Here is a 25,591-nt window from a genome sequence, read left to right on the forward strand (position 1 = left end):
GAACAGAATGAAAACAGCAATACTTGTTTTTAACTCCTACAAAAGTTTTTTGGTTTTATTATTACATGATTCTAAAGTACTTATCCAATGTATGCTGCCAGGCCTTGCTATGGATGTACATGGCCAGCTGTGCTATGCTGAAGCTCCTGGGATGTAATAAGGTGGTCCACAAGACTGTCTCTTTCCACCAGTGGTTGGCAGGGCATGTTGAGTGTGTGGAGCTTCATCTGGTCCAACCCATGTGGGATGGATGGTAGATGGATAGACTGAGAGAGAAGCTGGCTAGGTATTGTATAATGTGGAGGAGGAAGGTGTGTACAGGTGTTATTCTTTGCAGGGAAAGGTTAAACTGCTTGTTGGTGAGGTCATGCTGGAAGACTATTTGCTCTATAGAAGAAGAGAAAGGTGTAACTATTGATCTGCAGTGTAGAAGAGAGGTGTAACCATCATTTGTGGGAAAAAAACACCTGAAGATCAAAAAAACAAAATAAGGCACTTTTTTTCCTATCCTTTATCTCTTTTATTGACCTGTTTTACCTTCTGTTTTCTTTCCTTTAATATCACATTGCATGTTCAATAGAATCAAGTTGTATAGAAACTTTAACCCCTTAAGTTAATTTCCATCTTCATCTCTGGGTAAATATGGCAAACTTAGAAAATGCCAGAAGATAATTTTATTTTAAAAATTAATTTCTCTTTGTAATTCTGAATACAATGATGTACTTTCCATCACACTATGACCCTTGAAAGTAAAGTTAAAGCATATCAAAAGTTCCTTCCCTGACGCGCGGTGTAACCCGCCGAGCAGAAATAACTTGAAGTGCGATAACATTGCGCAAATTCTCTCTCTCTCTCTCTCTCTCTCTCTCTCTCTCTCTCTCTCTCTCTCTCTCTCTCTCTCTCCTTTTGGGCATTTCATTTGGGTTGAAAAATTGTACTTCCAATGAGAGAGAGAGAGAGAGAGAGAGAGAGAGAGAGAGAGAGAGAGAGAGAGAGAGAGAGAGAGAGAGAGAGAGAGAGAGAGAGAGAGAGAGAGAGAGAGAGAGAGAGACAGAGAGAGAGAGATGGAAGTTTGAGAGGTGGCCACAGAGGTCCACTGTGACTGTCAGAGGAGGGAAGTGGTGCCTTTTTACCCTTCCTCCATCTCCAATTTCAAATAAATAGCGTGAGTGATACGAGAGGGTCTTATCACACGCACACACACACACGTGTGTGTGCGCACATGCAATTGGAATTCTCAGCTATAAGGTGTACAGAGACTAGGCTTGTCATGTCAAACATCACTTGATAAGCCCTCCCCTTTTCCTCCAACCCATCTCTCTCTCTCTCTCTCTCTCTCTCTCTCTCTCTCTCTCTCTCTCTCTCTCTCATACACAAAGGTAGCTTGTAATTTTTTTTTACTTGGCTAGTGCAGTAAAATCCCTCTTATCTGGCATCAACGGGACCACCGACATGCCGAATACTTGAATATTGCCGGATACTTGAATAGAAGTGAAATTATATCCACAATCACCACCCTACACTCACGCATCTTACCATAACAAAGATCAGCTGATCTTAATCAGCAGCTGATCTGATCAGCTGCTTAAGTGTGAGCACAACACGCTTACTCTTTTCTACAACTTTAGGCATGATGAAGGTGTCAGGTGATAAACAGTGCACACGCGGGACTGAGTCACTGAATAAACACAGTGCAGTGGGCCGTGGGTGGCGCGAAGCAGTGCGCTCTGGTGGCAAGGGGACTAAGTATGCCTCGCGTGGGAATTTTAATCGATTTTATGAGTACACATTGATTTTTTATTGATTTTAAGGCTCGGGGAAAAATGTGCCGGATACTTGAAGCTGCCAGATACTTGAATGCCAGATGAGAGGGATTTTACTGTAAACATAAACTGTCTTCACTCTCATCAGTAATATCCGCATCACTCCCAGATGACATGTTTAGGTCACTATCTACATTGCTCCCTTCACTCAGTGGGTGTGTTCCACCCTCAATGTCATGGGAGTTACCAGATGTTATCTCCAGGAGGAAAAAAAAGCTTAGTGAGACCAAACTGAAATAGTCACAGCAGCAACTCAGCTAGTGAAGAGAGTTGCTAGATACTTACAACAGCTTTCCGATTTGAGTAAGCAGGAGGAAAATACAAACGTGTGGCATGAAAAATCATGATTTCTCATGATTTCCAGAATGATCACCGTCCCACGATACAGTCATTCATGGACAATCACCATATATTAATGGTTAAAAAGACAAGAAGAAGGAAGCAGATATGATATCTTCATCAATTGATACCTTTACCTCCTCACTCTTGTATTCCTTTTCTTCATGCTACAGAACACTCAGCATGGACAGAGCTACACAGAACACTTTTCATTCTAACATCCTACCGGTTGGCCGGAAAAGAACGCTCCAGTAGCACAGTCTCCTCCTCCTCATTGCCCTCCTTGTCCCTCACCAGGTACTGGACTGACATGGAGCCCTGCATGTTGCCCCTCACAGCAAAGCAAACCTGAGGACAGAGTGTCGTGTTGATTATATTTCTGGCTTTCTCTCTCTCTCTCTCTCTCTCTCTCTCTCTCTCTCTCTCTCTCTCTCTCTCTCTCTCTCTCTCTCTCTCTCATAAACACATGTTTTACTTAAATCACAGAAGTGTGTATGAGAATGTGGCTTTAGTTATGTTACTCTCTCTCTCTCTCTCTCTCTCTCTCTGCTGTACCTTGCTGAGAATATAAAAAGTGTGTAAGAGAAAGTAATGTTAGTAGTTTTGTTCTCCGTCTGTGTCTCTCATGTATATATCTTGCTTAGAATATACAAAAAAGTGTGTGTGTGTGTGTGTGTGTGTGTGTGTGTGTGTGTGTGTGTGTGTGTGTGTGTGTGTGTGTGTGTGTGTGTGTGTGTGTGTGTGTGTGTGTGTGTGTGTGTGTGTGTGTGTGTGTGTGTGTTGTTCTTAACTAATTACAATTTTATATGATTGAGTCAACCTTGCAATGTTCTTTCTGTCTTTTAAAGTTAATTTGTCATATTCATCTTTAAAGCCATGAATGCTCCATGTGTGTGTGTGTGTGTGTGTGTGTGTATGTGTGTGTGTGTGTGTGTGTTATGCCTGGTTTGACTCTGCTATTACACATCCACAAGAGATTATTTTAATTTTTATTTCAGCTGGACAAAAAAAAATGATATTGTAACTTTTGTATTACTTGTGTTTTTGTCAGTAAGCAACAATGATGATGACAACAACAACAACAACAACAACAACAACAACAACAACAACAACAACAACAACAACAACAACAACAACAACAACAACAACTACTACTACTACTACTACTACTACTACTACTACTACTACTACTACAACTACTACTACTACTACTACTACTACTACTACTCACATATCTATAGGTTTTTTTTTTTTTTTTTTATGTAGGAAGGATACTGGCCAAGGGCAACAAAAATCTAATAAAAAAAAATGCCCACTGAAATGCCAGTCCCATAAAAGGGTCAAAGCAGTGGTCAAAAATTGGTGGATAAGTGTCTTGAAACCTCCCTCTTGAAGGAATTCAAGTCATAGGAAGGTGGAAATACAGAAGCAGGCAGGGAGTTCCAGAGTTTACCAGAGAAAGGGATGAATGATTGAGAATACTGGTTAACTCTTGCGTTAGAGAGGTGGACAGAATAGGGGTGAGAGAAAGAAGAAAGTCTTGTGCAGCGAGGCCGCGGAAGGAGGGGAGGCATGCAGTTAGCAAGATCAAAAGAGCAGTTAGCATGAAAATAGCGGTAGAAGACAGTTAGATATGCAACATTGCGGCGGTGAGAGAGAGGCTGAAGACAGTCAGTTAGAGGAGAGGAGTTGATGAGACAAAAAGCTTTTGATTCCACCCTGTCTAGAAGAGCAGTATGAGTGGAACCCCCCCAGACATGTGAAGCATACTCCATACATGGACGGATAAGGCCCTTGTACAGAGTTAGCAGCTGGGGGGGTGAGAAAAATTGGCGGAGACGTCTCAGATCACCTAACTTCATAGAAGCTGTTTTAGCTAGAGATGAGATGTGAAATTTCCCGTTCAGATTATAAGTAAAGGACAGACCGAGGATGTTCAGTGTAGAAGAGGGGGACAGTTGAGTGTCATTGAAGAAGAGGGAATAGTTGTCTGGAAGGTTGTGTCGAGTTGATAGATGGAGGAATTGAGTTTTTGAGGCATTGAACAATACCAAGTTTGCTCTGCCCCAATCAGAAATTTTAGAAAGATCAGAAGTCAGGCGTTCTGTGGCTTCCCTGCGTGATATGTTTACCTCCTGAAGGGTTGGACGTCTATGAAAAGACGTGGAAAAGTGCAGGGTGGTATCATCAGCATAGGAGTGGATAGGACAAGAAGTTTGGTTTAGAAGATCATTAATGAATAATAAGAAGAGAGTGGGTGACAGGACAGAACCCTGAGGAACACCACTGTTAATAGATTTAGGAGAAGAACAGTGACCGTCTACCACAGCAGCAATAGAACGGTCAGAAAGAAAACTTGAGATGAAGTTACAGAGAGAAGGATAGAAACCGTAAGAGGGTAGTTTGGAAATCAAAGCTTTGTGCCAGACTCTATCAAAGGCTTTTGATATGTCCAAGGCAACAGCAAAAGTTTCACCAAAATCTCTAAAAGAGGATGACCAAGACTCAGTAAGGAAAGCCAGAAGATCACCAGTAGAGCGGCCTTGACGGAACCCATACTGGCGATCAGATAGAAGGTTGTGAAGAGATAAATGTTTAAGAATTTTCCTGTTGAGGATAGATTCAAAAACTTTAGATAAGCAGGATATTAAAACAAAAGGACAGTAGTTTGAGGGATTAGAGCGGTCACCCTTTTTAGGAACAGGTTGAATGTAGGCAAACTTCCAGCAAGAAGGAAAGGTAGATGTTGACAGACAGAGCTGAAAGAGTTTGACTAGGCAAGGTGCAAGCACGGAGGCACAGTTTCGGAGAACAATAGGAGGGACCCCATCAGGTCCATAAGCCTTCCGAGGGTTTAGGCCAGCGAGGGCATGGAAAACATCATTGCAAAGAATTTTAATAGGTGGCATGAAGTAGTCAGAGGGTGGGGGAGAGGGAGGAACAAGCCCAGAATCGTCCAAGGTAGAGTTTTTAGCAAAGGTTTGAGCAGAGAGTTCAGCTTTAGAAATAGATGTGATAGCAGTGGTGCCATCTGGTTGAAGTAGAGGAGGGTAAGAAGAAGAAGCAAAGTTATTGGAGATATTTTTGGCTAGATGCCAGAAATCACGAGGGGAGTTAGATCTTGAAAGGTTTTGACATTTTCTGTTAATGAAGGAGTTTTTGGCTAGTTGGAGAACAGACTTGGCAAGGTTCCGAGCAGAAATATAAAGTGCATGAGATTCTGGTGATGGAAGGCTTAAGTACCTGTAAGTACCTGTAAGTAAGGTGTTAGTGTTGATCATACTGTTTGATGCAGCCTCCCTGAAGATTCTTGGCTAATTTCTTGACAACCTGAAGACTTTCCTGGTGGCAGATTGTGCTGCATTACAATCAACACATCATCAATATTGTCATTCATTTTCAACTTTTTTTTATTACCAGATCTGTCATGTCACTAATTATTTCTTGTAATCTATCAACTTCTATCAAGTACTTTCAAGCTCTTCTACATTTCCTCAATAATTTCATATTTTCCAAGCCTCCTTTACTTTCCCTATTTATTTATCCATCTGTTTATTCCTGTCCTTTTATTTCCTCCGTCCATGCTCCATTCCTCTCATTCTCCTCTTGTCCTCTTCCTCACACACTCCATCACTCCATCCTCTATCTATTTCCATCCTTGAATGTTCTAATTTACTTTCTCTCTTCTTGTCTCCCTCACCTACTCCATCCTCCATTTATTTCCATCCATGCATGTTTAAATCTTATTCCCTTCCTATCCTCTCTCTCACACACTCCAATGCTCCATCTTTCATTTGTTTCCATCCTTACATGTTCAAATTCTCTCATTAACCCCTTATCCCTTCCCTCACATACTCCATCACTCCATTCTTGCTTGCTCTTATTCTCTTCTCATCCTTTCCCTAACAACTTCCAACACCCTCACACTTCAATGGAGGTCAAACTCTCAAACCCATAGCTTTCAACACCCAGCCTGCACATTCCAAACAGTCACACATCCCTCCTGCCTCCCAAACACTGTCACACATCCCTCCTGCCTCCCAAACACTATCACACATCCCCCCTCCCTCCCAAACACTATCACACATCCCTCCTACCTCCCACAGAAGGGTTCCACATCCCCTACTACAGTGCCAAGCATTCCTGGAAGTCCTATCTTGTCTTCAAATGTTCTGTAGTGCATGGTCTGGATCCCATTGAGGTACACGTGGCATTTCTGCTCTGTCATGTCCAGCAGCTGCTCTCGAACCTGTGTACAAAGAGGTGGTGTTGTACTTTTTCCTGTGATGGACGTGAAGCTGGTGTTTCCAAGGGAAGTTTTCTTTGCAGTGTTGTGAGTGAAAGGGAATGAAGCTGAAGGTTAGATTTACTTAGGTGTCTGATATCCTAAGACTTTTGGTAATAGCAGTTGTTGACGGTAGGAGTAGTGCTGGATTAATAGTCTGTCCATCTATATAACTGGTTGCCAATCCCACATGAGGTCGTCCAGACAAAGCACCACACACTCATATACCTATCATTAAGTAGTTATAGTAGTGGTAGTGGTAATGGTAATGATGGTAGTGGTGGTGGTGGTAGTAGAAGTAGTAGTAGTAGTAGTAGTAGTAGTAGTAGTAGTAGTAGTAGAAGTAGTAGTAGTAGTAATAGTAGTAGTAGTAGAAGTAGTAGTAGTTAATGATATAACACCCAACTCTTCATCTCTTTCACCATCTAATTCTGTACACCATAAGAAAATTAACCAGAGAAAATGCAGTTTGAATTGTGTGGCCTCTCTCTCTCTCTCACCTGTGCAGGGTCAGCAATATCAATGACAGGCGACGTCATCCCGTCCAGGTAGAGCACACCAGTGACAGGAGACGTGCCTCGTATTTCAATGTGCTGCACCTCCCACCTCTGTATGATGTCCAGGGTCACTCGCTGCCTCTCGTTAACGGCCTGAGGGGTGCTTCTCCTGGTGAACTTTGTGTGGAAGTCCTTCATAGCAAGAGTAAAGTCTGTTGTAGCTGTAAGAGAGAGATGTGTTGGCTTGAAATGTAAGGAATAATGCTTCTCTTTGTATGGATAAATTCTTTTGTAGCAATGAGAAAGAAGTTGACTTTGTAAGGCTATTTCTTTTTCCTAGCTGTAAGAAAGATGTAAGAAAGACACCTGCCAAAACAATAATTACTCCCAGTGAGGTCTAAAGCACTGTTCAGGGGGTGCTGTGAACTTATCATTAAACCAAGCTGTGACCTCACTGAACGTTTCCCTTTGTGTCTCACAACACAAGGGGGCAGTCACAGCCTGTCCTCTAAAGACAACTCTCTTCCTCCACACAAAACTACAAGCACCTAATAACACACACACCCTTCACTCAAAAATTTTAAAATCATCATGGCGACTCCTACACCAGCCTCGGAGTCCCCATCTGGGGAGGGGACCATAAATGTCCCCAGGTCGGACTGCCTTTCTGTCGACGACCTTAAGTGTCTTGACATCCCCCTCAACTTTTTCTTCATTAACTTCTACAACATTCGCGGTCTAAGATCTAATTTTCAATCTGTAGAACACCACCTCTCCTCTTCTAAACTTCATCTTCTTTTCCTCACTGAAACTCAGGTGTCTGAGGCAACTGACAGTAGCCCCTTTTCTGTTCCCTCCTACTTTCTCTATCCTCATTTTCGATCCAAAGCTGGATGCTGCGTTTATGTGCGCAATGACTTAACCTGCTCTCGTGCCCACGCTCTTGAATCTTCCGAGTTTTCCACCATCTGGCTACGACTACAGAGTCACTCTCAAACTAAATTTATCTGTGCTGTATACCTCTCACCTAACTCCTCTGACTAAAACAAATTCTTTGACTACTTAACTTCCAAAGTGGAGCACATTCTGACCCTCTTCCCTTTTGCAGAGATCTCCATTCTTGGAGACTTCAATGTTCACCACCAGCTTTGGCTTTCCTCTCCCTTCACTGACCATCCTGGTGAACTAGCCTACAACTTTGCTATCCTCCATGATCTAGAGCAATTGGTGCAACACCCTACTGGTATTCCTGACCGTCTTAGAGATACGCCCAACATTCTTGACCTTTTCCTGACCTCAAATCCTAATGCTTATGGTGTCACCCTTTCTTCTCCGTTGGGCTCCTCCGATCACAATCTCATATCTTTGTCTTGTCCTATCATTCCAATCTCTCCTCAGGATCCCCCTAAGCGAAGGTGCCTCTGGCATTTTGCCTCTGCTAGTTGGGGGGACCTGAGGAGGTATTTTGCTGATTTTCCTTGGAATGACTACTGCTTCCATGTCAGAGACCCGTCTTTGTGTGACGAGCACATAACAGAGGTGATAGTGTCTGGCATGGAGGCGTACATTCCTCACTCTTTTTCTCATCCTAAACCTTCTAAACCTTGGTTTAAGACAGCTTGTTCTTGTGCTATACATGATAGAGAGGTGGCCCACAAAGGTACTTAAGCCATCACCAGAATCTCATGCACTTTATATTTCTGCCTGGAACCATGCCAAGTCTGTTCTCCAACTAGTCAAAAACTCCTTCATTAACAGAAAATGTCAAAACCTTTCAAGATCTAACTCCCCTCGTGACTTCTGGCATCTAGCCAAAAATATCTCCAATAACTTTGCTTCTTCTTCTTTCCCTCCTCTATTTCAACCAGAGGGCACCACTGCTATCACATCTATTTCTAAAGCTGAACTCTTCACTCAAACCTTTGCTAGAAACTCTACCTTGGATGATTCTGGGCTTGTTCCTCCCTCTCCTCCACCCTCTGACTACTTCATGCCACCTATTAAAATTCTTTGCAATGATGTTTATGGAGCTGATGGTCTCCCTCCTATTGTTCTCTGAAACTGTGCCTCCGTGCTTGCACCTTGCCTAGTCAAACTCTTTCAGCTCTGTCTGTCAACATCTACCTTTCCTTCTTGCTGGAAGTTTGCCTACATTCAACCTGTTCCTAAAAAGGGTGACCGTTCTAATCCCTCAAACTACCGTCCTATTGCTTTACTTTCCTGCCTATCTAAAGTTTTTGAATTTATCCTCAACAGGAAGATTCTTAAACATCTATCACTTCACAACCTTTTATCTGATCGCCAATATGGGTTCCGTCAAGGCCACTCTACTGGTGAACTTCTGGCTTTCCTTACTGAGTCATGGTCATCCTCTTTTAGAGATTTTGGTGAATCTTTTGCTGTTGCCTTGGGCATATCAAAAGCTTTTGATAGAGTCTGGCACAAAGCTTTGATTTCCCAACTACCCTCCTACGGTTTCTATTTTTCTCTCTGTAACTTCATCTCAAGTTTCCTTTCTGATCGTTCTATTGCTGCTGTGGTAGACGGTCACTGTCCTTCTTCTAAATCTATTAACAGTGGTGTTCCTCAGGGTTCTGTCCTGTCACCCACTCTCTTCTTATTATTCATTAATGATATAATCCAAACTTCTTGTCCTATCCACTCCTACGCTGATGATACCACCCTGCACTTTTCCACATCTTTTCATAGACGTCTAACCCTTCAGGAGGTAAACGTTTCACGCAGGGAAGCCACAGAACGCTTGACTTCTGATCTTTCTAAAATTTCTGATTGGGGCAGAGCAAACTTGGTATTGTTCAATGCCTCATAAACTCAATTCCTCCATCTATCAACTCGACACAACCTTCCAGACAACTATTCCCTCTTCTTCAATGACACTCAACTGTCCCCCTCTTCTACAGTGAACATCCTCGGTCTGTCCTTTACTTATAATCTGAACTGGAAACTTCACATCTCATCTCTAGCTAAAACAGGTTCTATGAAGTTAGGCGTTCTGAGACATCTCCACCAGTTTTTCTCACCCCCCAAGCTGGTAACTCTGTACAAGGGCCTTATCCGTCCATGTATGGAGTATGCTTCACATGTCGTTGTGGGTTCCACTCATACTGCTCTTCTAGACAGGGTGGAATCAAAAGCTTTTTGTCTCATCAACTCCTCTCCTCTAACTGACGGTCTTCAGCCTTTGTCTCACCGCCGCAATGTTGCATATCTAACTGTCTTCTACTGCTATTTTCGTGCTAACTGCTCTTCTGAACTTGCTAACTGCATGCCTCCCCTCCTCCCGCAGTCTCACTGCACAAGACTTTCTTCTTTCTCTCACCCCTATTCTGTCCACCTCTCTAATGCAAGAGTTAACCAGTATTTTCAATCATTCATCCCTTTCTCTGATAAACTCTGGAACTCCCTGCCTGCTTCTGTATTTCCACCTTCCTATGACTTGAATTCCTTCAAGATGGAGGTTTCAAGACACTTATTCATCAGTTTTTGCCCATTGCTTTGACCCTTTTATGGGAAAATATGCCCACTTCAGTGGGCATATTTTTTTATTGGATTTTTGTTGCCCTTGGCCAGTGTCCTTCCTACATAAGAAAAAAAAAAAATTCTGGTATAGCTGAAAAAAAGATGCACAGAATGTGAACAACAACAACAACAACAACAACAACAACAATAATAATAATAATAATAATAATAATAGTAATGATAATAATAGTAACAATAACAACCTCTAGTCTGGAACCGTATCTCTAAATAAGCAGGTGTTCCCTTCTTAAGTTCAAATTCTTGCCACTACATAACTTTAAACTGTGGAAGTAAAACACTAGACACACACACACACACACATACATACAGATAGGGAGGCCATGTATATATTAAATCAAATAAATCATGTGTATCATTTACATACACAAAAAAAAAATAATAATAATAAAGCTTATATTTCTACTTTTCTCAGAAGCTTCCCAGCTTCTCAAAATGCAAATGAGCAACAAAATAAATCATGTCAATCACTTATACAAAGAAAAAAAAAATTACATTTTTATTTTTTCTTCTTAAAACTTCTCAAAATAAAGACAAGCAATGTGAAAAGACTCATCAAGACATGGAATAAGTAGTGTTTCTGTCTGTCTTACTTCGCTGTCTGAATCTCCATTGGCTGCCAGCATCACAAGCATCCGCTCACCAACCTGAACTGATAGAGAGTAGGTCCCATCATGTGGTGGATGTAGGTACCCTGTGCAGGAAGATCATGGGGTTGTATGTTTGAGTGTCACCTTTGTATTCCTTTTTAAGCATTAGAAAGAACTAAAAATATTATGCTTGTATGTCGGTGCGTCACCTTTGTATTCTTTCTTTACCATTAAAAAGAACTGAAAATATTATGGTTGCATATCTGTGTCACCTCTGCATTCCTTCTTCACCATTAAAAAGAACTGAAAATATTATGCTTGTATGTCTGTGTATTACCTTTGTATCCATTCTTCAGCATTAAAAAGAACTGAAAATATTATGGTTGAATGTCTGTATGTGTGTGTGTCTATGTGTGTGTGTGTGTCACTTTTATATTTCTTCTTCATCATCATGAAGATTAAATATATTATCTTTCTTACAGGCAGAACAAGACTTGCACTGAGTTCTGAGAGAATGCAGGGGACACACACTAACTCAAATGCACACAATACCATCAGGAAGAACTAATACATCACTTATCTTGCATTGAGTCATAAGGGAACACAGACACACACTTCCTCTATCACTATAACACACATAAGCAGGAGTCCCACCTTTCAGAGTGCCCACAGTATCCCGGGTCACCTCAATGGGAAACTTGAGCTCAGCATCTTGAGGGACAAAAGCCTTGTAGCCAGCATGGGAGGGAGACAGGGCTGCCCAGCTTGTCTCCTCCAGGAAGTTGGACTCAAAGTATTCCCCTTGGTACAGCTCAACAAGTAACCTGTGCTCACCTGTACATGGAAAGGATGAAGTGTGTGTGTGTGTGTGCGTGTGTGATTGTAGTGATAGTTTAGCAGGCTCCAGTGTGGTTTTCAAGACTACTTGTGATTTTCTTGATAGTTAAACAAGGCTAGTGATAATTTAACAGATTCCAGCACAAGTTATAAGGGTTTCCATGTGTGTTTTCATAATTCTAGTAATACTTCAACAGATTCTGCATCATTTGGTAAAAAAAAAAAAAATGAGAACTTGATCAATCCTCTCTATGGCCTGTAAAAACAACCCTAATGAATGGACAGCATTTCAAAATACAGGAGGTCCTTGAGTTAAGATGGAGTTCAGTTCCTATGCCATGTCATAAACTAGTTTTGAGTGTAGGTCTGAACCAGCCTAAGTAGTAAGTACCTACAGTAAGTCATGACAGAACACCCTCGAAAACTGCAACAACTTCCAATAGAGTCTGTTAAATTACTACTGCCCTTCTTAATCTACCATCAGAATTATAAAATACTTGAAAAAAAAAAAAAACTTACACTAGAGCCTTTTACACTAGCAGTCCGCCCCCGTGAAAAACCTAAATAACTTACACTAGAGCCTTTCAAACTACCACTGTGCCCTCTTGAAGAACCTAAATAACTAACACTAGAACCTTTCAAACTACCACTGTTCCCCTTTGAAAAAACCTAAATAACTTAATCAAGACTTTTTAAACATAACTACTGTACCTGTAAAGAAAACACATGAAGGACATACAATATATAAAAATAATGAAATAAATCAGTAAAAAAAAAAAAAAGGGGGGGAAGAACTGCCTGCATCGCACCCCCAAAACGGTAGAAACTGAGATCACTGTAAACTGAGGACTCCCTGTACAGTGATGACCAGCAAGACAGTGAACTGACCTGAGCCGGCCAAGGTCTTCCCTTGGGTTGGAGTGAGCCACCGGATTTGCTCATCAGTGATGTCCTGGATGGCACACTGAGCACCCCCCACCAACACCTGCAGCATAAACCTCATTACTCACAGCACTCTCTCCTTGTATGAGTGAAAGCCAAGAACATCACACCTCATCACTCATGGCACTCCCACAGGGGCATTGCAATACAAAAACACAGGGTAGTGAAGGAGTAGCCAGCACCACTGTTGCTGTACCTTGGTCTGCTCCTTGTATGGGTCAAAGCCAGCACCATCAATAGTGAACAGCGTGCCGCCCTGAGAGGACCCCCTGAGAGGACTCACATTGCGCATACCTGCATGGAGACACACCACGTCACTCCGCTAGCCACTCCACACTGCACTACTACATACACACTTCTTTTGCTGTTTGCCTAGAATGAGGGGTTGGTGTCATGGACAAGTCTCCTTCAGTTGTTGTTTTTTTTTGTCCCTTGCATCTACATAAACACTCATGCTGATCGTGTGTGTGTGTGTGTGTGTGTGTGTATGCGTGTCTACCTAGTTGTATTGTCCAGGGCACGAACGAAAGCTCATTTTGCCTTGTCTCAATAACCATATTTTTCCAGTTTCTCTTTAAACATGTGTACATTGTTTACCACAACCACCTCTTCCTTCAAATCATTCCAGATTTCAATAGTTCAATATGAGAAGCTGTATTCTTTGATGTTGCTTAAGATTCACTCTTCTTTATTTTCTTCCCATGCTGCCTCATCTGTCTCTCTCCTTCCTCCATCTGTGGTACCAAGTCATTTCTGTCTATTCTTTCTATATTGTTTACTATTACTAATTTGTACATTGTAATCAGGTCTCCTCTTTCTCTTCTCTCTTGTAGTGTTGGTAATCCCATCTCTTCAAGTCTTTCTTCATAGCTTAAGTCTTTCAATTATGGTACTAAATTTGTCGCTATCCTCTGTGTTCTTTCCAGTTTCTGTATATCTTTTTTTTTTCTATGCACGGCCTAAACTACTGCTGTATGTTCTAATTTAGGTTGTATCATGCTTGTTATAATTTTCTTCATAATTTCTTTATCTAAATAGTTAAACACCACCCTAATGTCTTAACAAGCTGTATATAGAGCCAAATATTCTGTTTATGTGGCTTTCAGGTGATAGTGTGTCCTGAATCATTACTTCCAAATCTTTTCTTCATTACTTTTTATTATTTCTCCTCCCATTTTGTAATTCCATGAAGGTCTCTTTTTACTTTTTCTTATTTCCAACACATGGAATTTAGAATTTAATACTAGAAAACATTAAATTCTAGTTTCCATCTTTGGCTTCATGCATGTATCTTGTCAATATCCTTTTGTAACTCCTTGCAGTCATTTTCATCCTTTATTATTTTCATTATTTTTCCATCATCAACAAAAGGTTTATATAATTATTTAGATCCTCTGTCATATCATTTACATATATTTGAAACATAATAGGTGCCAACACAGATCCTTGCGGTACCCCACTTGTCACTTTGCGCCAACTTGAATTATTGTCTTTGATCACTGTTGTCACTTCCTTCCCTTGTAAATAATCCTTCATCCATCTTAATGTTGCTCCCTTTTAGCCATCCTCCATTCTCTGATTTCCACATAAGACTTTTATGGGGAACTTTATCAAATGCTTTTTAGAGATCCAGGTGTACCGTACAAACCCATCAGTCCCTCTCTTGCACTCCATCTATTACTCTTGTATAGAAGCTCAGTAGATTTGTGACACAGGATCTTCCTTTTCTGAATCCAAATTGCTTTTCTGTAATTATCTTTTCATCTTCTAAATACTGCACCCATCTGTCTTTAATTACTATTTCACAAAGCTTGCTTACAATACTTGTTAAAGACACTGGTTTGTATTTTAATGGTTCCATTTTATTTCCCCCTTTGTATACTGGCACTATGTTAGCTCTTTTCCATTCCCTTGGTACATTTCCTTCTCTCAACAAACTGTTAATTATATCCCATATGGGGTCTTCCATTTGTTCTCTGCATTCTTTTAATATCCATCCTTTTTTTTTTTTTTTTATGTAGGAGGGGCACTGGCCAAGGGCAACAAAAATCCAATAAAAAAAAAAAAAACACTGAAATGCCAGTCCCATAAAAGGGTCAAAGCAGTAGTAAAAAAATGATGGATAAGTGTCTTGAAACCTCCCTCTTGAAGGAATTCAAGTTATAGGAAGGTGGAAATACAGAAGCAGGCAGGAAGTTCCAGAGTTTACCAGAGAAAGGGATGAATGATTGAGAATACTGGTTAACTCTTGTGTTAGAGAGGTGGACAGAATAGGGGTGAGAGAAAGAAGAAAGTCTTGTGCAGCGAGGCTGCAGGAGGAGGGGAGGCATGCAGTTAGCAAGATCAGAAGAGCAGTTAGCATGAAAATAGCGATAGAAAATAACAAGAGATGCAACATTGCAGTGGTGAGAAGCTGAAGACAGTCAATTAGAGGACAGGAGTTGATGAGACAAAAAAGCTTTTGATTCCACCCTGTCTAGAAGAGCAGTATGAGTGGAACTCCCCCAGACATGTGAAGCATACTCCATACATGGACGGATAAGGCCCTTGTACAGAGTTACCAGCTTGGGGGGTGAGAAAAACTGGCGGAGACGTGTCAGAATGCCTAACTTCATAGAAGCTGTTTTAGCTAGAGATTTGATGTCAAGTTTCCAGTTCAGATTATAAGTAAAGGACAGACCGAGGATGTTCAGTGTAGAAGAGGGGGACAGTTGAGTGGCATTGAAGAAGAGGGGATAGTTGTCTGGAAGGTTGTGTCGAGTTGATAAATGGAGGAATTGAGTTCTTGAGGCATTGAACAATACCAAGTTTGCTCTGCCCCAATCAGAAATTTTAGAAAGATCAGAAGACAAGCATTCTGTGGCTCCCCTGCGTAAAATGTTTACCTCCTGTAGGGCTGGATGTCTATGAAAAGACGTGGAAAAGTGCAGGGTGGTATCATCAGCATAGGAGTGGATAGGACAAGAAGTTTGGTTTAGAAGATCATTAATGAATAATAAGAGAGTGGGTGACAGGACAGAACTCTGAGGAACAGCACTTTTAATAGATTTAGGAGAAGAACAGTGACCGTCTACCACAGCAGCAATAGAACAGTCAGAAAGGAAACTTGAGATGAAGTTACAGAGAGAAGGAGAGAAGCCGTAGGAGGGTAGTTTGGAAGGTTGTGAAGTGAGAGATGTTTAAGAATCTTCCTGTTGAGGATAGATTCAAAAACTTTAGATAGGCAGGAAATTAAATCAATAGGATGGTAGTTTGAGGGATTGGAACGGTCACCCTTTTTAGGAACAAGCTGAATGTAGGCAAATTTCCAGCAAGAAGGAAAGGTAGATGTTGACAGAGAGAGCTGAAAGAGTTTGACTAGGCAAGGTGCAAGCACGGAGGCACAGTTTCGGAGAACAATAGGAGGGATCCCATCAGGTCCATAAGCCTTCCGAGGGTTTAGGCCAGCAAGGGCATGGAAAACGTCATTGCGAAGAATTTTAATAGGTAGCATGAAGAAATCAGAGGGTGGAAGAGAGGAAGGAACAAGTCCTGAATCGTCCAAAGTAGAGTTTTTAGCAAAGGTCTGAGCGAAGAGTTCAGCTTTAGAAACAGATGTGATAGCAGTGGTGCCATCTGGTTGAAATAAAGGAGGGAAGGAAGAAGAAGCAAAGTTATTGGAGATATTTTTGGCTAGATGCCAGAAGTCATGAGGGGAGTTAGATCTTGAAAGGTTTTGACACTTTCTGTTAATGAAGGAATTTTTGGCTAGTTGGAGAACAGACTTGGCATGGTTCCAGGCAGAAATATAAAGTGCATGAGATTCTGGTGATGGAAGGCTTAAGTACCTTTTGTGGGCCACCTCTCTATCATGTATAACACGAGAACAAGCTGTGTTAAACCAAGGTTTGGAAGGTTTAGGTCGAGAAAAAGAGTGAGGAATGTACGCCTCCATGCCAGACACTATCACCTCCGTTATGCGCTCAGCACACAAAGATAGGTCTCTGATACGGAAGCAGTAGTCATTCCAAGGAAAATCAGCAAAATACCTCCTCAGGTCCCCCCAACTAGCAGAGGCAAAACGCCAGAGGCACCTTCGCTTAGGGGGATCCTGAGGAGGGATTGGAGCAATAGGACAAGATACAGATATGAGATTGTGATCGGAGGAGCCCAACGGAGAAGAAAGGGTGACAGTATAAGCAGAAGGATTAGAGGTCAGGAAAAGGTCAAGAATGTTGGGCGTATCTCCAAGACGGTCAGGAGTACGAGTAGGGTACTGCACCAATTGCTCTAGGTCGTGGAGGATACCAAACCGTAGGCTAGTTCACCAGGATGGTCAGTGAAGGGAGAGGAAAGCCAAAGCTGGTGGTGAACACTGAAGTCTCCAAGAATGGAGATCTCTGCAAAAGGGAAGAGGGTCAGAATGTGCTCCACTTTGGAAGTTAAGTAGTCAATTTCTTATAGAGTAGTTTGGTGAAAGGTATACAGCACAGACAAATTTAGTTTGAGAGTGACTCTGTAGTCGTAGCCAGATGGTGGAAAACTCGGAAGATTCAAGAGTGTGGGCACGAGAGCAGGTTAAGTCATTGCGCACATAAACGCAACATCCAGCTTTGGATCGAAAATGAGGATAGAGAAAGTAGGAGGGAACAGAAAAGGGGCTACTGTCTGTTGCCTCAGACACCTGAGTTTCAGTGAGGAAAAGAAGATAAGGTTTAGAAGAGGAGAGGTGGTGTTCTACAGATTGAAAATTAGATCTTAGACCGCGAATGTTGCAGAAGTTAATGAAGAAAAAGTTGAGGAGGGGGATGTCAAGACACTTGGGGTCGTTGACAGAAAGGCAGTCCGACCTGAGGACATTTATGGTCCCCTCCCCAGATGGGGACTCTGAGGGTGGTGTAGGAGTCGCCATGATGATTTTGAAATTTTTGAGGGAAGGATGTGTGTGTTATTAGGTGCTTGTAGTTTTGTGTGGAGGAAGAGAGTTGTCTTTAGAGGGCAGGCTGTGACTGCCCCCTTGTGTTGTGAGACACAAAGGGAAATGTTCAGTGAGGTCACAGCTGGGTTTAATGATAAGTTCACAGCACCCCCTGAACAGTGCTTTAGACCTCACTGGGAGTAATTATCATTACTTGATTGTTACTTGATTGTTACTTGATTGTTACTTGATCTGGTCACATAGCTCTTCTAAAATCCAGCTCTTCCAGCAGTTTCTTGATTTCTTGACTATTTACTTGTATCTCCTGTATTCCCTCATTCTGTGATACTATTTTCAATATCATAAAATCAGTTTCCTTTGTAAATGCAGACTGAAAACTCTCATTCATTAGGTCACTCATCTCAGTAGTTTCATAAATTCTTCCTTCTCTTCTTAATTTTTTTATGTCATCCCTGTTTCATTTTCCCATTTATGTAGCTGTAAAAGAGTTTGGGCTCTTCCTTGCATTTTCTTATTATCTCACTTTCAAAATTTCTTTCTTCTTTTCTTCTTATTATACAATATTCATTCCTTGCCTTTCTGTATTCTCCCCTAGTATTTGTGTTAAGTTTTCTCATAATTTTCCTCCATGCCCTGTCCTTTTTCTTTTTTGCTTCTACTCACCTGCCATTATACCATTCATGCTTCCAAATTTTCACTTTATAACTTTGCACAAACTGTTGCACCCTGTCTCTATACTTGCTCAAATGTATCTCATATTTTTCTTGCACTACTTTACCTTTAAATAGCTCTTTCCAGTTTTTTTTTCCATAAATTTTATTAGGTTCTGCAAAGTTTGCCTTAGCATAGTTCTGTCTCCCATTTCTAAATTGTTCATTCCTGTGCAGCACTTTTTCCTACTATGGTACTATTTCTATTGTCACATGATCATTTCTTTCCAGTGGACTCAATGAATACTTGGTCTACTTTCTGGGATTTTTGTAGACACTAAGTCCAACTGTGATGGTATCTTGTAGGTTCATTCACCCACTGTCTGATTGTATTGACCATCATGGTATGCATGGTATGTTGATGATACCACCCTGCACTTTTCTACGTCTTTTTGTAGACATCCAACCCTTCAGAAAGTAAACAGTTCACACAGGGATGCCACAGAACACCTGACTTCTGATGTCTCTAGAATTTTTGATTGGAGCAGAGCAAACTTGGTATTGTTCAATACCTCAAAAACTCAATTCCTCCATCTATCAACTCAACACAACATTCCAGACAACTATCCCCTCTTCTTCATTGACACTCAACTGTTCCCCTCTTCTACACTGAACATCCTCGGTCTGTCCTTTACTTATAATCTAAACTGGAAACTTCACATATCATCTCTAGCTAAATCATCTTTTATGAAGTTAAGTGTTCTGAGACATCTCCGCCAGTTTTTCTCACCCGCCCCAGCTGCTAACTCTGTGGAAGGGCCTTATCTGTCTGTGTATGGAGTATATTTCACATATCTGGGAGGGTTCCACTCATACCACTCTTCTAGACAGGGTAGAATCAAAAACTCTTCATCTCATCAACTCTCCTGTAACTAACTGTTTTCATTCTCTTTCTCATTGCTGTAATGTTGCATCTCTTGTTATCTTCTATCACTATTTTCATGCTAACTGCTCTTCTGATCTTGCTAACTGCATGTCTCCCTCCTACCATGGCCTCGCTGCACAAGACTCTCTTCTTTCTCTCACCCCTACTTTGTCCACCTCTCTACTGCAAGAGTTAACCAGTATTCTCAGTCAGTCATTCATCCCTTTCTCTGATAAACTCTGGAACTCCCTGCCTACTTCTGTATTTCCACCTTCCTATGACTTGAACTCCTTCAAGAGGAAGGTTTCAAGACACCTATCCTTCAATTCTTGACTACCACTTCTGACCATATTTGGGGACTGGCATCTCAGTGGGCTTTTCTTTTACTGGATTTTTGTTGCCCTTGGCTGGTGTCCCTCCTACATAAAAAAAATAAATAAATAAGTAAATATATAAAAAAAATAAGTTCTTCACTCCATGACCTGACATTTTCTTTCACTTCCATCTCCTCCAGTTTAATTCCTTTAGTGTTGAAGCTGCCTACTAAGAGCACTTTGTTACTTTTTCTTATCATTTCCTCTGTGCTATTTCTTGTTTCTAGTTTAATAGTTTTATATATCTATTGGTCTCCCATGCATTAGTTTTCGGTGGTATGTACATCACAGTAACTTTCCTTTTTTTCACTTCATTTGATCCTAATCACAACACTCAAAGTTTCTGCCATTTCATCACCATATTCAACTTCATCAACAACAATATCCTCTTTTACCAATATCATTGCTCCTGCTCCTCCCTTTCCTTTTCTATCTCTCCTCCATGCACTATAACCTTCCTTTGCAAATCCCAACTCTATTTCCTCTTTTAGTTTGTTTTCCATTAAACATACCACATCTGATTTATTGTTCTTCAGGTAGTCTTTAAGTTCCAATAGGCTCAACAACAAACCATCTATATTAGTATACATAATCTTTAAACTTCTGCCTGGTGATCTTGTGTGGCATCTTTGTGGCACCTTTTCCTCACTTTCATGTCCAGAACTTTCAAAATGAATCTCCTCGCTTGTTCTTGTGTTCTCTCCTTGTTTTTTGACTGGGCCTCTACTCTCAACTCTTTCAGTTTACTTCTCTCTCCTTTGTTCATGTCTCGTTTTTATCCACATTTCCTTCATTTCTTCTACTTTTACCAATTTTCCTGTTCTTTGCAAGACATGTTTTGCTGCTGTTTGTGACATGAATCTTATTTTCATTGGTCTTGTTCCATTTTTGTTGTACTTTTTCAATCCTGTAAACCTCTTCAATTTGTTCAACTATCTCCTCTCCTTCCTCTGCCACTTCTGCTATAATCTCCTTAACCCTTTTTGCCTTTTTTTTTTCTCTGTAGCTATTTTCATGAGTAGGTTCTCCTTGGCCTCAAATACCATCACATTCATCTTTCTCTGTACCATGTCTCTCACAAGATTACTTTTTTTCCTTTATTATCTTAATCACTTGCTTTTCCATGTCCTTATTGTGTTCCTGTTGCTGTTGCCTTATTATCTCCTCCATATCTGCCTTTTGTTGTTGTTCTCTCTCTTCTTTTCAACTTTTGACTTCTGCTGTCACTACCCTTTCACTTTCCCATCCTTAATCTCTCTCTCTCTCTCTCTCTCTCTCTCTCTCTCTCTCTCTCTCTCTCTCTCTCTCTCTCTCTCTCTCTCTCTCTCTTTTGTAAAGCTTTCTTTAACACCTTGTTCTCTTCCTTGAGTTTCTTGATTTCTTTATTTCTTTCTTCTTGTTTAAGTCACTATTTTTGTCACCTCTTCTCTAAGTTCTTTGTTTTCCTTTCTTTTTCCATCTTCTTCTTCATCTCTATTATATCACTGGATATCTTTTTTACATTGTCACCACCCACCTCCCTCTCTCTTCCTTTCATGTCTTTATTATCACTGCTAAGTTATGTATTTCTTTTTGTATTTTGACATTTTCTTCAATTTTCCACATTCGTTTATTTGTATGAGCTACACTGAGGTCTTCTTCCTTGAAACCCTCAAAAATATTTGCCATGTCCACTGACATCTTCCTTCTTGATATTCCCTGGTAAGACAATGTTTACCTGTACACTACTCTCCCAATCACCTTTTTGGCCACTTCCCAATTTACACTTCACTTCCTCTGCACTCACACATCACACAATTCCCTATTATAGAGACAGGACTCAAGCTCAGCTCCCCTGTACAACCAAAACCTAGGTAACTCCTTGGAGCTGCTGTGGATGTGTCCAATTAGCTGGGGGGCACAGTGTGTGTGTGTGTGTGTGTGTGTGTGTGTGTGTGTGTGTGTGTGTGTGTGTGTGTGTGTGTGTGTGTGTGTGTGTGTGTGTGTGTACTAACAATACAAGGTGTCCCATAAATTAAGGTACATACCTTGGGATATGATAGTTCAAGTAATCCTGGGTCAAAAATACTCTATACACACACACGCTGTTTGCTTTATTTTGTGAAAAATTAACATGTAAGTTGTGTGTTGTGGGAGCTGCTTGCCTGGGATCAGTTTCCTGATGATGGATAGGTCATGGAGGCCCACAGGAATGGCCAGCAAGATCCCCTCACCTAACACCAACGGATTTCTTTCCTTTGGGGACTCATGAAATCCTTGGTGTACAAGAACAAATCATGTTACAGAGAGGAGCTGATTCACCCCACTGAGGAAGCAGCAGAGCATATAAGGAATGACAGGAGTGAAATGATGCACTTAGGCAGTCACTTGATTGACAAGGCTTACCATTTAAATGTCAAGATGATGACTGTCAAAGGGGATGACATTTGCAGTGAATTGCCATGTATGTTTTAAAAAGCAGCACTGAATAACCACTGTATTGCTGTGTTACCTGCACATTTTCTTCAGACACATACAAAAATTTAATCTGTCATTTGCTATTTCCTGTAAGGATTTGACTGCATACGTTGAACACAAAAAATTATCACTTAATGCTGTGCAGCACCATGTGAGTACGTAATGAGCCACGTAATGAGCCAAGGAGGGAGGAAAGAGACGGAGGCACACCCAGGCAAGCAGCTCCCGCAATTCACAACTTAGCTACACATTAATTTCTCACAAAATAAAGCAAAACACAGCATATGTGTATAGAGTATTTTCAGTTTAGAATTACTTGAACTATCAAATCCCAAAGTGTGTACCTAAACTTGGAGGACACCATGTAAAAACTAAGAAAAACACAACAATCTACTACTAAAACACAGGGCATTATAAGCTTAATTCCTATACAGTTATTTCCAATAGTCAGGATAAAGTCACTGATCACACAAGGTAAGACTAAATCCACATGCATACATATGCAGGCACACTATATGTACACACCAGCATATGTATGGAACTGGTACAATCTGTCCTGGGAGTCCACATACATTCCTGTCTTGGTCACTTCAGATGCCCCTCTTCCAGTAACGTAGACAGTGGCGTTCATGGGGCCAACCAGCTTAGCCTTGGAGCGAAAAGTAACCTTCTCCCTTGTCAGTGTGTCATAGAGCTCCAGGTTCTCGTCCACTATATCACAGGGGATGCCTCCAACAAAGGCCCTGTTATGGGAGTTAAGGATGTGAGGTAAGGCTACAGCTTGAAATGTGCAATCCCTAATATCTCAGTGCCTTTTCTTTATTAACTGGCTCTAACGGTGTTTGGAGCTCCCCTGATTGAAATGATAGTTTAAAAGGCTTTAGTGGATGTTATCAGGGTTTTCAAGGGCATTTTCATGATTCAAGTAATGGTTTAATAAGGTCAGTAATAGTTCAACAGACTTTAATGGATGTTACCAGGTTTTTCAAGGGTGTTTTCATGATCAAGTAATGGTTTGATAAGGCTAGTGACAGCTTAACAGGTTTTAGTGGATGCTGTCAGGGTTTGCAAGGATGTTTCTGTGATTCAAGTAATGGTTTAAAAGGGTTAATGATACTTTAACAGGTTTTAGCAGATGTTGTTATGGTTTGCAAGGGTGTTTTCATGATTCCAGTAACAGATTAAGGAAGGACAGTGACTAAAACTAAACTAAAAACTCCACAACACAACACATACTTGGTAAAAACATTCCCACTCTTAGCTTCACTGGAGACAAGATCAGTGTGGTCAAGCTTGCAGTGTTTGCTGTTGTGGAAACTGCCATGAAGATCCAAAAGAGAGCCTGGCAATGACCAACGCAGAGCTACTGTCTCAATAGTAGGTGACCTTGCCCAGCGATACTAAGGAGAGAGTGACACAGGAGGATGAGGAGATGAGATGAGATGAGGCATGAGAGAAACATGTAGAACTGGGAGAGAAAGGGAGGAGGAGATGTGCATGAGTGCAATACATGCTGTGGGTGTAAGGGGATGACCTCTAATGAATGGGAGAAGGGAATAGAGTGCTAGAGAGAGAGAGAGAGAGAGAGAGAGAGAGAGAGAGAGAGAGAGAGAGAGAGAGAGAGAGAGAGAGAGAGAGAGAGAGAGAGAGAGAGAGAGAGAGAGAGAGAGAGAGAGAGAGAGAGAGAGAGAGAGAGAGAGAGAGAGAGAGAGAGAGAGAGAGAGAGAGAGAGAGAGAGAGAATGAGAGCATGCAAGAACAGAAATAAATGGAGAAGAATAGTGAAAGAGATGAGAGAATGAGTTAGTGCATGCAAAAATGAGAAAACATGCATAGACAAAAATAAATGAAGGTCAGAATGATGAGAGAGAGAAGGATGAGAGGAGGAAGAGAAGAGGTAAGTGGGGAGACGAATGCTGAGAGAGAAAGAGATGAGAGAAGGAGAGAGTTGGTGTACAAATCTGGCTGTTGTAGCTGCCCAAGCTGAATAAAAAGATACAAGTTAATGGTATTTTCAAAGGACACATACCACTTATAGTTCAAAGAAGGGATGGATGCTGGAGATTAGTTCATGTTTTACTATTTTTATTTTAGCTTAGTGAAATGAAATTACTACGGCTTATTTGAATGAAGGAAAAATGTCTCTGGAGGGGATTGTGTCAAGTGAGTAAATGGTTCACACACACACACACACACACACACACACACACACACACACACACACACACACACACACACACACACACACACACACAGACCTCATCACTTTATATAGCTAAAATATACACGTGACACAAATGTACAGATAATGATTCTCTCTCTCTCTCTCTCTCTCTCTCTCTCTCTCTCTCTCTCTCTCTCTCTCTCTCTCCCAAGCTACCAGTACAGAGTGTGAGGGGTCTGGCACACACACCCCATCCACACACACAACAATGCTGTACACTCGGGGAGCCTTGGAGTCTGCACTGCACTGCCTGAGGTGAGAGAGAACAAGAATGACAGAAAAAATACTGGTTCATATTTACTGCAGTTCATTGCCATACACAGAAGTACAGTACAGATCAGCCTGGTTAGTGAGTGAATGTAGGTGGGTGCTGTTCATGGATATAATACTTGATATGTTGTTGCGGAGTCTCCTTATGCATTGTTGCCCCTGTTTATCAGCTTCTGTGCGTGTCTTTATTTATAATCTCTCTCTCTCTCTCTCTCTCTGTCTGTCCTTAAAAACTCCAGTCAACTCCAAGTGCCTTCCCAAACTTCCCACTGCCTCCCCAAATTTCCCACTGCCTTCCCAAACTCTCCACAGGCTTGCCAAACTTCCCATTGCCTTCCCAAACTCCCCACACCCTCCCCAAACTCCCCACTGCCTTCCAAGACTCTCCAGTAGAAGAAATAAATGAAAAGAATGTAAACATGAGAGTAGGTGCCAAGATTACAATTACTAGGGACACAAAAAGACAAGAACAGAAGGAAGAGGTACTGTTTTATTATTGGTGGTGGTGGTGGTGGTGGTGGTGGTGGTGGTGATAAAGAATAAGAACAAAACATAGGAAATTGTGCTTTAAAAGTACATACACTTCCTACATTATTCACCATGTTGGCATAATAATCTTTTGGCACTCACCCACAAATTGTTATGACCCGCCAGCCAGCAACTCACCCACTGGCACAGGCAATCCTATCTTTGGTGGTCAGGTAGGTAATCACTCTGCATTCAATCTCCTCCTCCTCATTCACCAAGAACACCTAATTGCCTTTTGAGGGATTGAAGTAGTTGAACTGGACCTCACTGAAGCCTGCAGGGGAGATTGTGCCTTAGTGGTGGTGGTGGTGGTGCTGGTAGACAAGAAGAAAAATAATAAATACTGATTTAGTGGTGATAGTGGTGGTGGTGGTA

General features: G+C 41.3%; 1 protein-coding gene across 2 annotated transcripts; it reads right to left on the reverse strand.

Moving 5' to 3' along the window:
- Positions 1 to 93: 93 nt before the first annotated feature.
- Positions 94 to 25,591, reverse strand: LOC135112140 (fibrocystin-L-like). 2 transcript variants are annotated; one of them, XM_064026180.1, is made up of 10 exons: positions 25,355 to 25,591; positions 23,432 to 23,595; positions 22,721 to 22,938; positions 13,068 to 13,165; positions 12,818 to 12,914; positions 11,747 to 11,926; positions 6,948 to 7,165; positions 6,260 to 6,411; positions 5,416 to 5,504; positions 2,389 to 2,510 (listed from the first exon to the last, which is right to left on the reverse strand). In XM_064026180.1, exons 3-9 carry the CDS (start codon positions 22,824 to 22,826, stop codon positions 5,477 to 5,479), a joined length of 879 nt encoding a protein of 292 aa, XP_063882250.1. In that variant the 5' UTR covers positions 22,827 to 22,938; positions 23,432 to 23,595; positions 25,355 to 25,591; the 3' UTR covers positions 2,389 to 2,510; positions 5,416 to 5,476. The 2 variants fall into 2 exon arrangements, with proteins under 2 accessions (XP_063882261.1, XP_063882250.1); XM_064026191.1 differs by lacking the exons at positions 5,416 to 5,504; positions 6,260 to 6,411; positions 6,948 to 7,165 and adding exons at positions 94 to 227; positions 11,096 to 11,196 and having other exon boundaries at positions 25,355 to 25,590.

This window comes from Scylla paramamosain, chromosome 2 (genome assembly GCF_035594125.1).
Source record: "Scylla paramamosain isolate STU-SP2022 chromosome 2, ASM3559412v1, whole genome shotgun sequence".
Classification (NCBI taxonomy): Eukaryota; Metazoa; Arthropoda; class Malacostraca; order Decapoda; family Portunidae; genus Scylla; species Scylla paramamosain.

Bases quoted from the DNA above. Each gene is read 5' to 3' on its own strand.
- LOC135112140 (XM_064026180.1), bottom strand. From the start codon at position 22,826: ATGAACGCCACTGTCTACGTTACTGGAAGAGGGGCATCTGAAGTGACC. The intron at 13,166-22,720 runs GTGTGTACATAT...GTCTCCATGCAG, and splicing joins CCAGTTCCATACATATGCTG to GTATGCGCAATGTGAGTCCT. The intron at 12,915-13,067 runs GTACAGCAACAG...TTTATGCTGCAG, and splicing joins CATACAAGGAGCAGACCAAG to GTGTTGGTGGGGGGTGCTCA.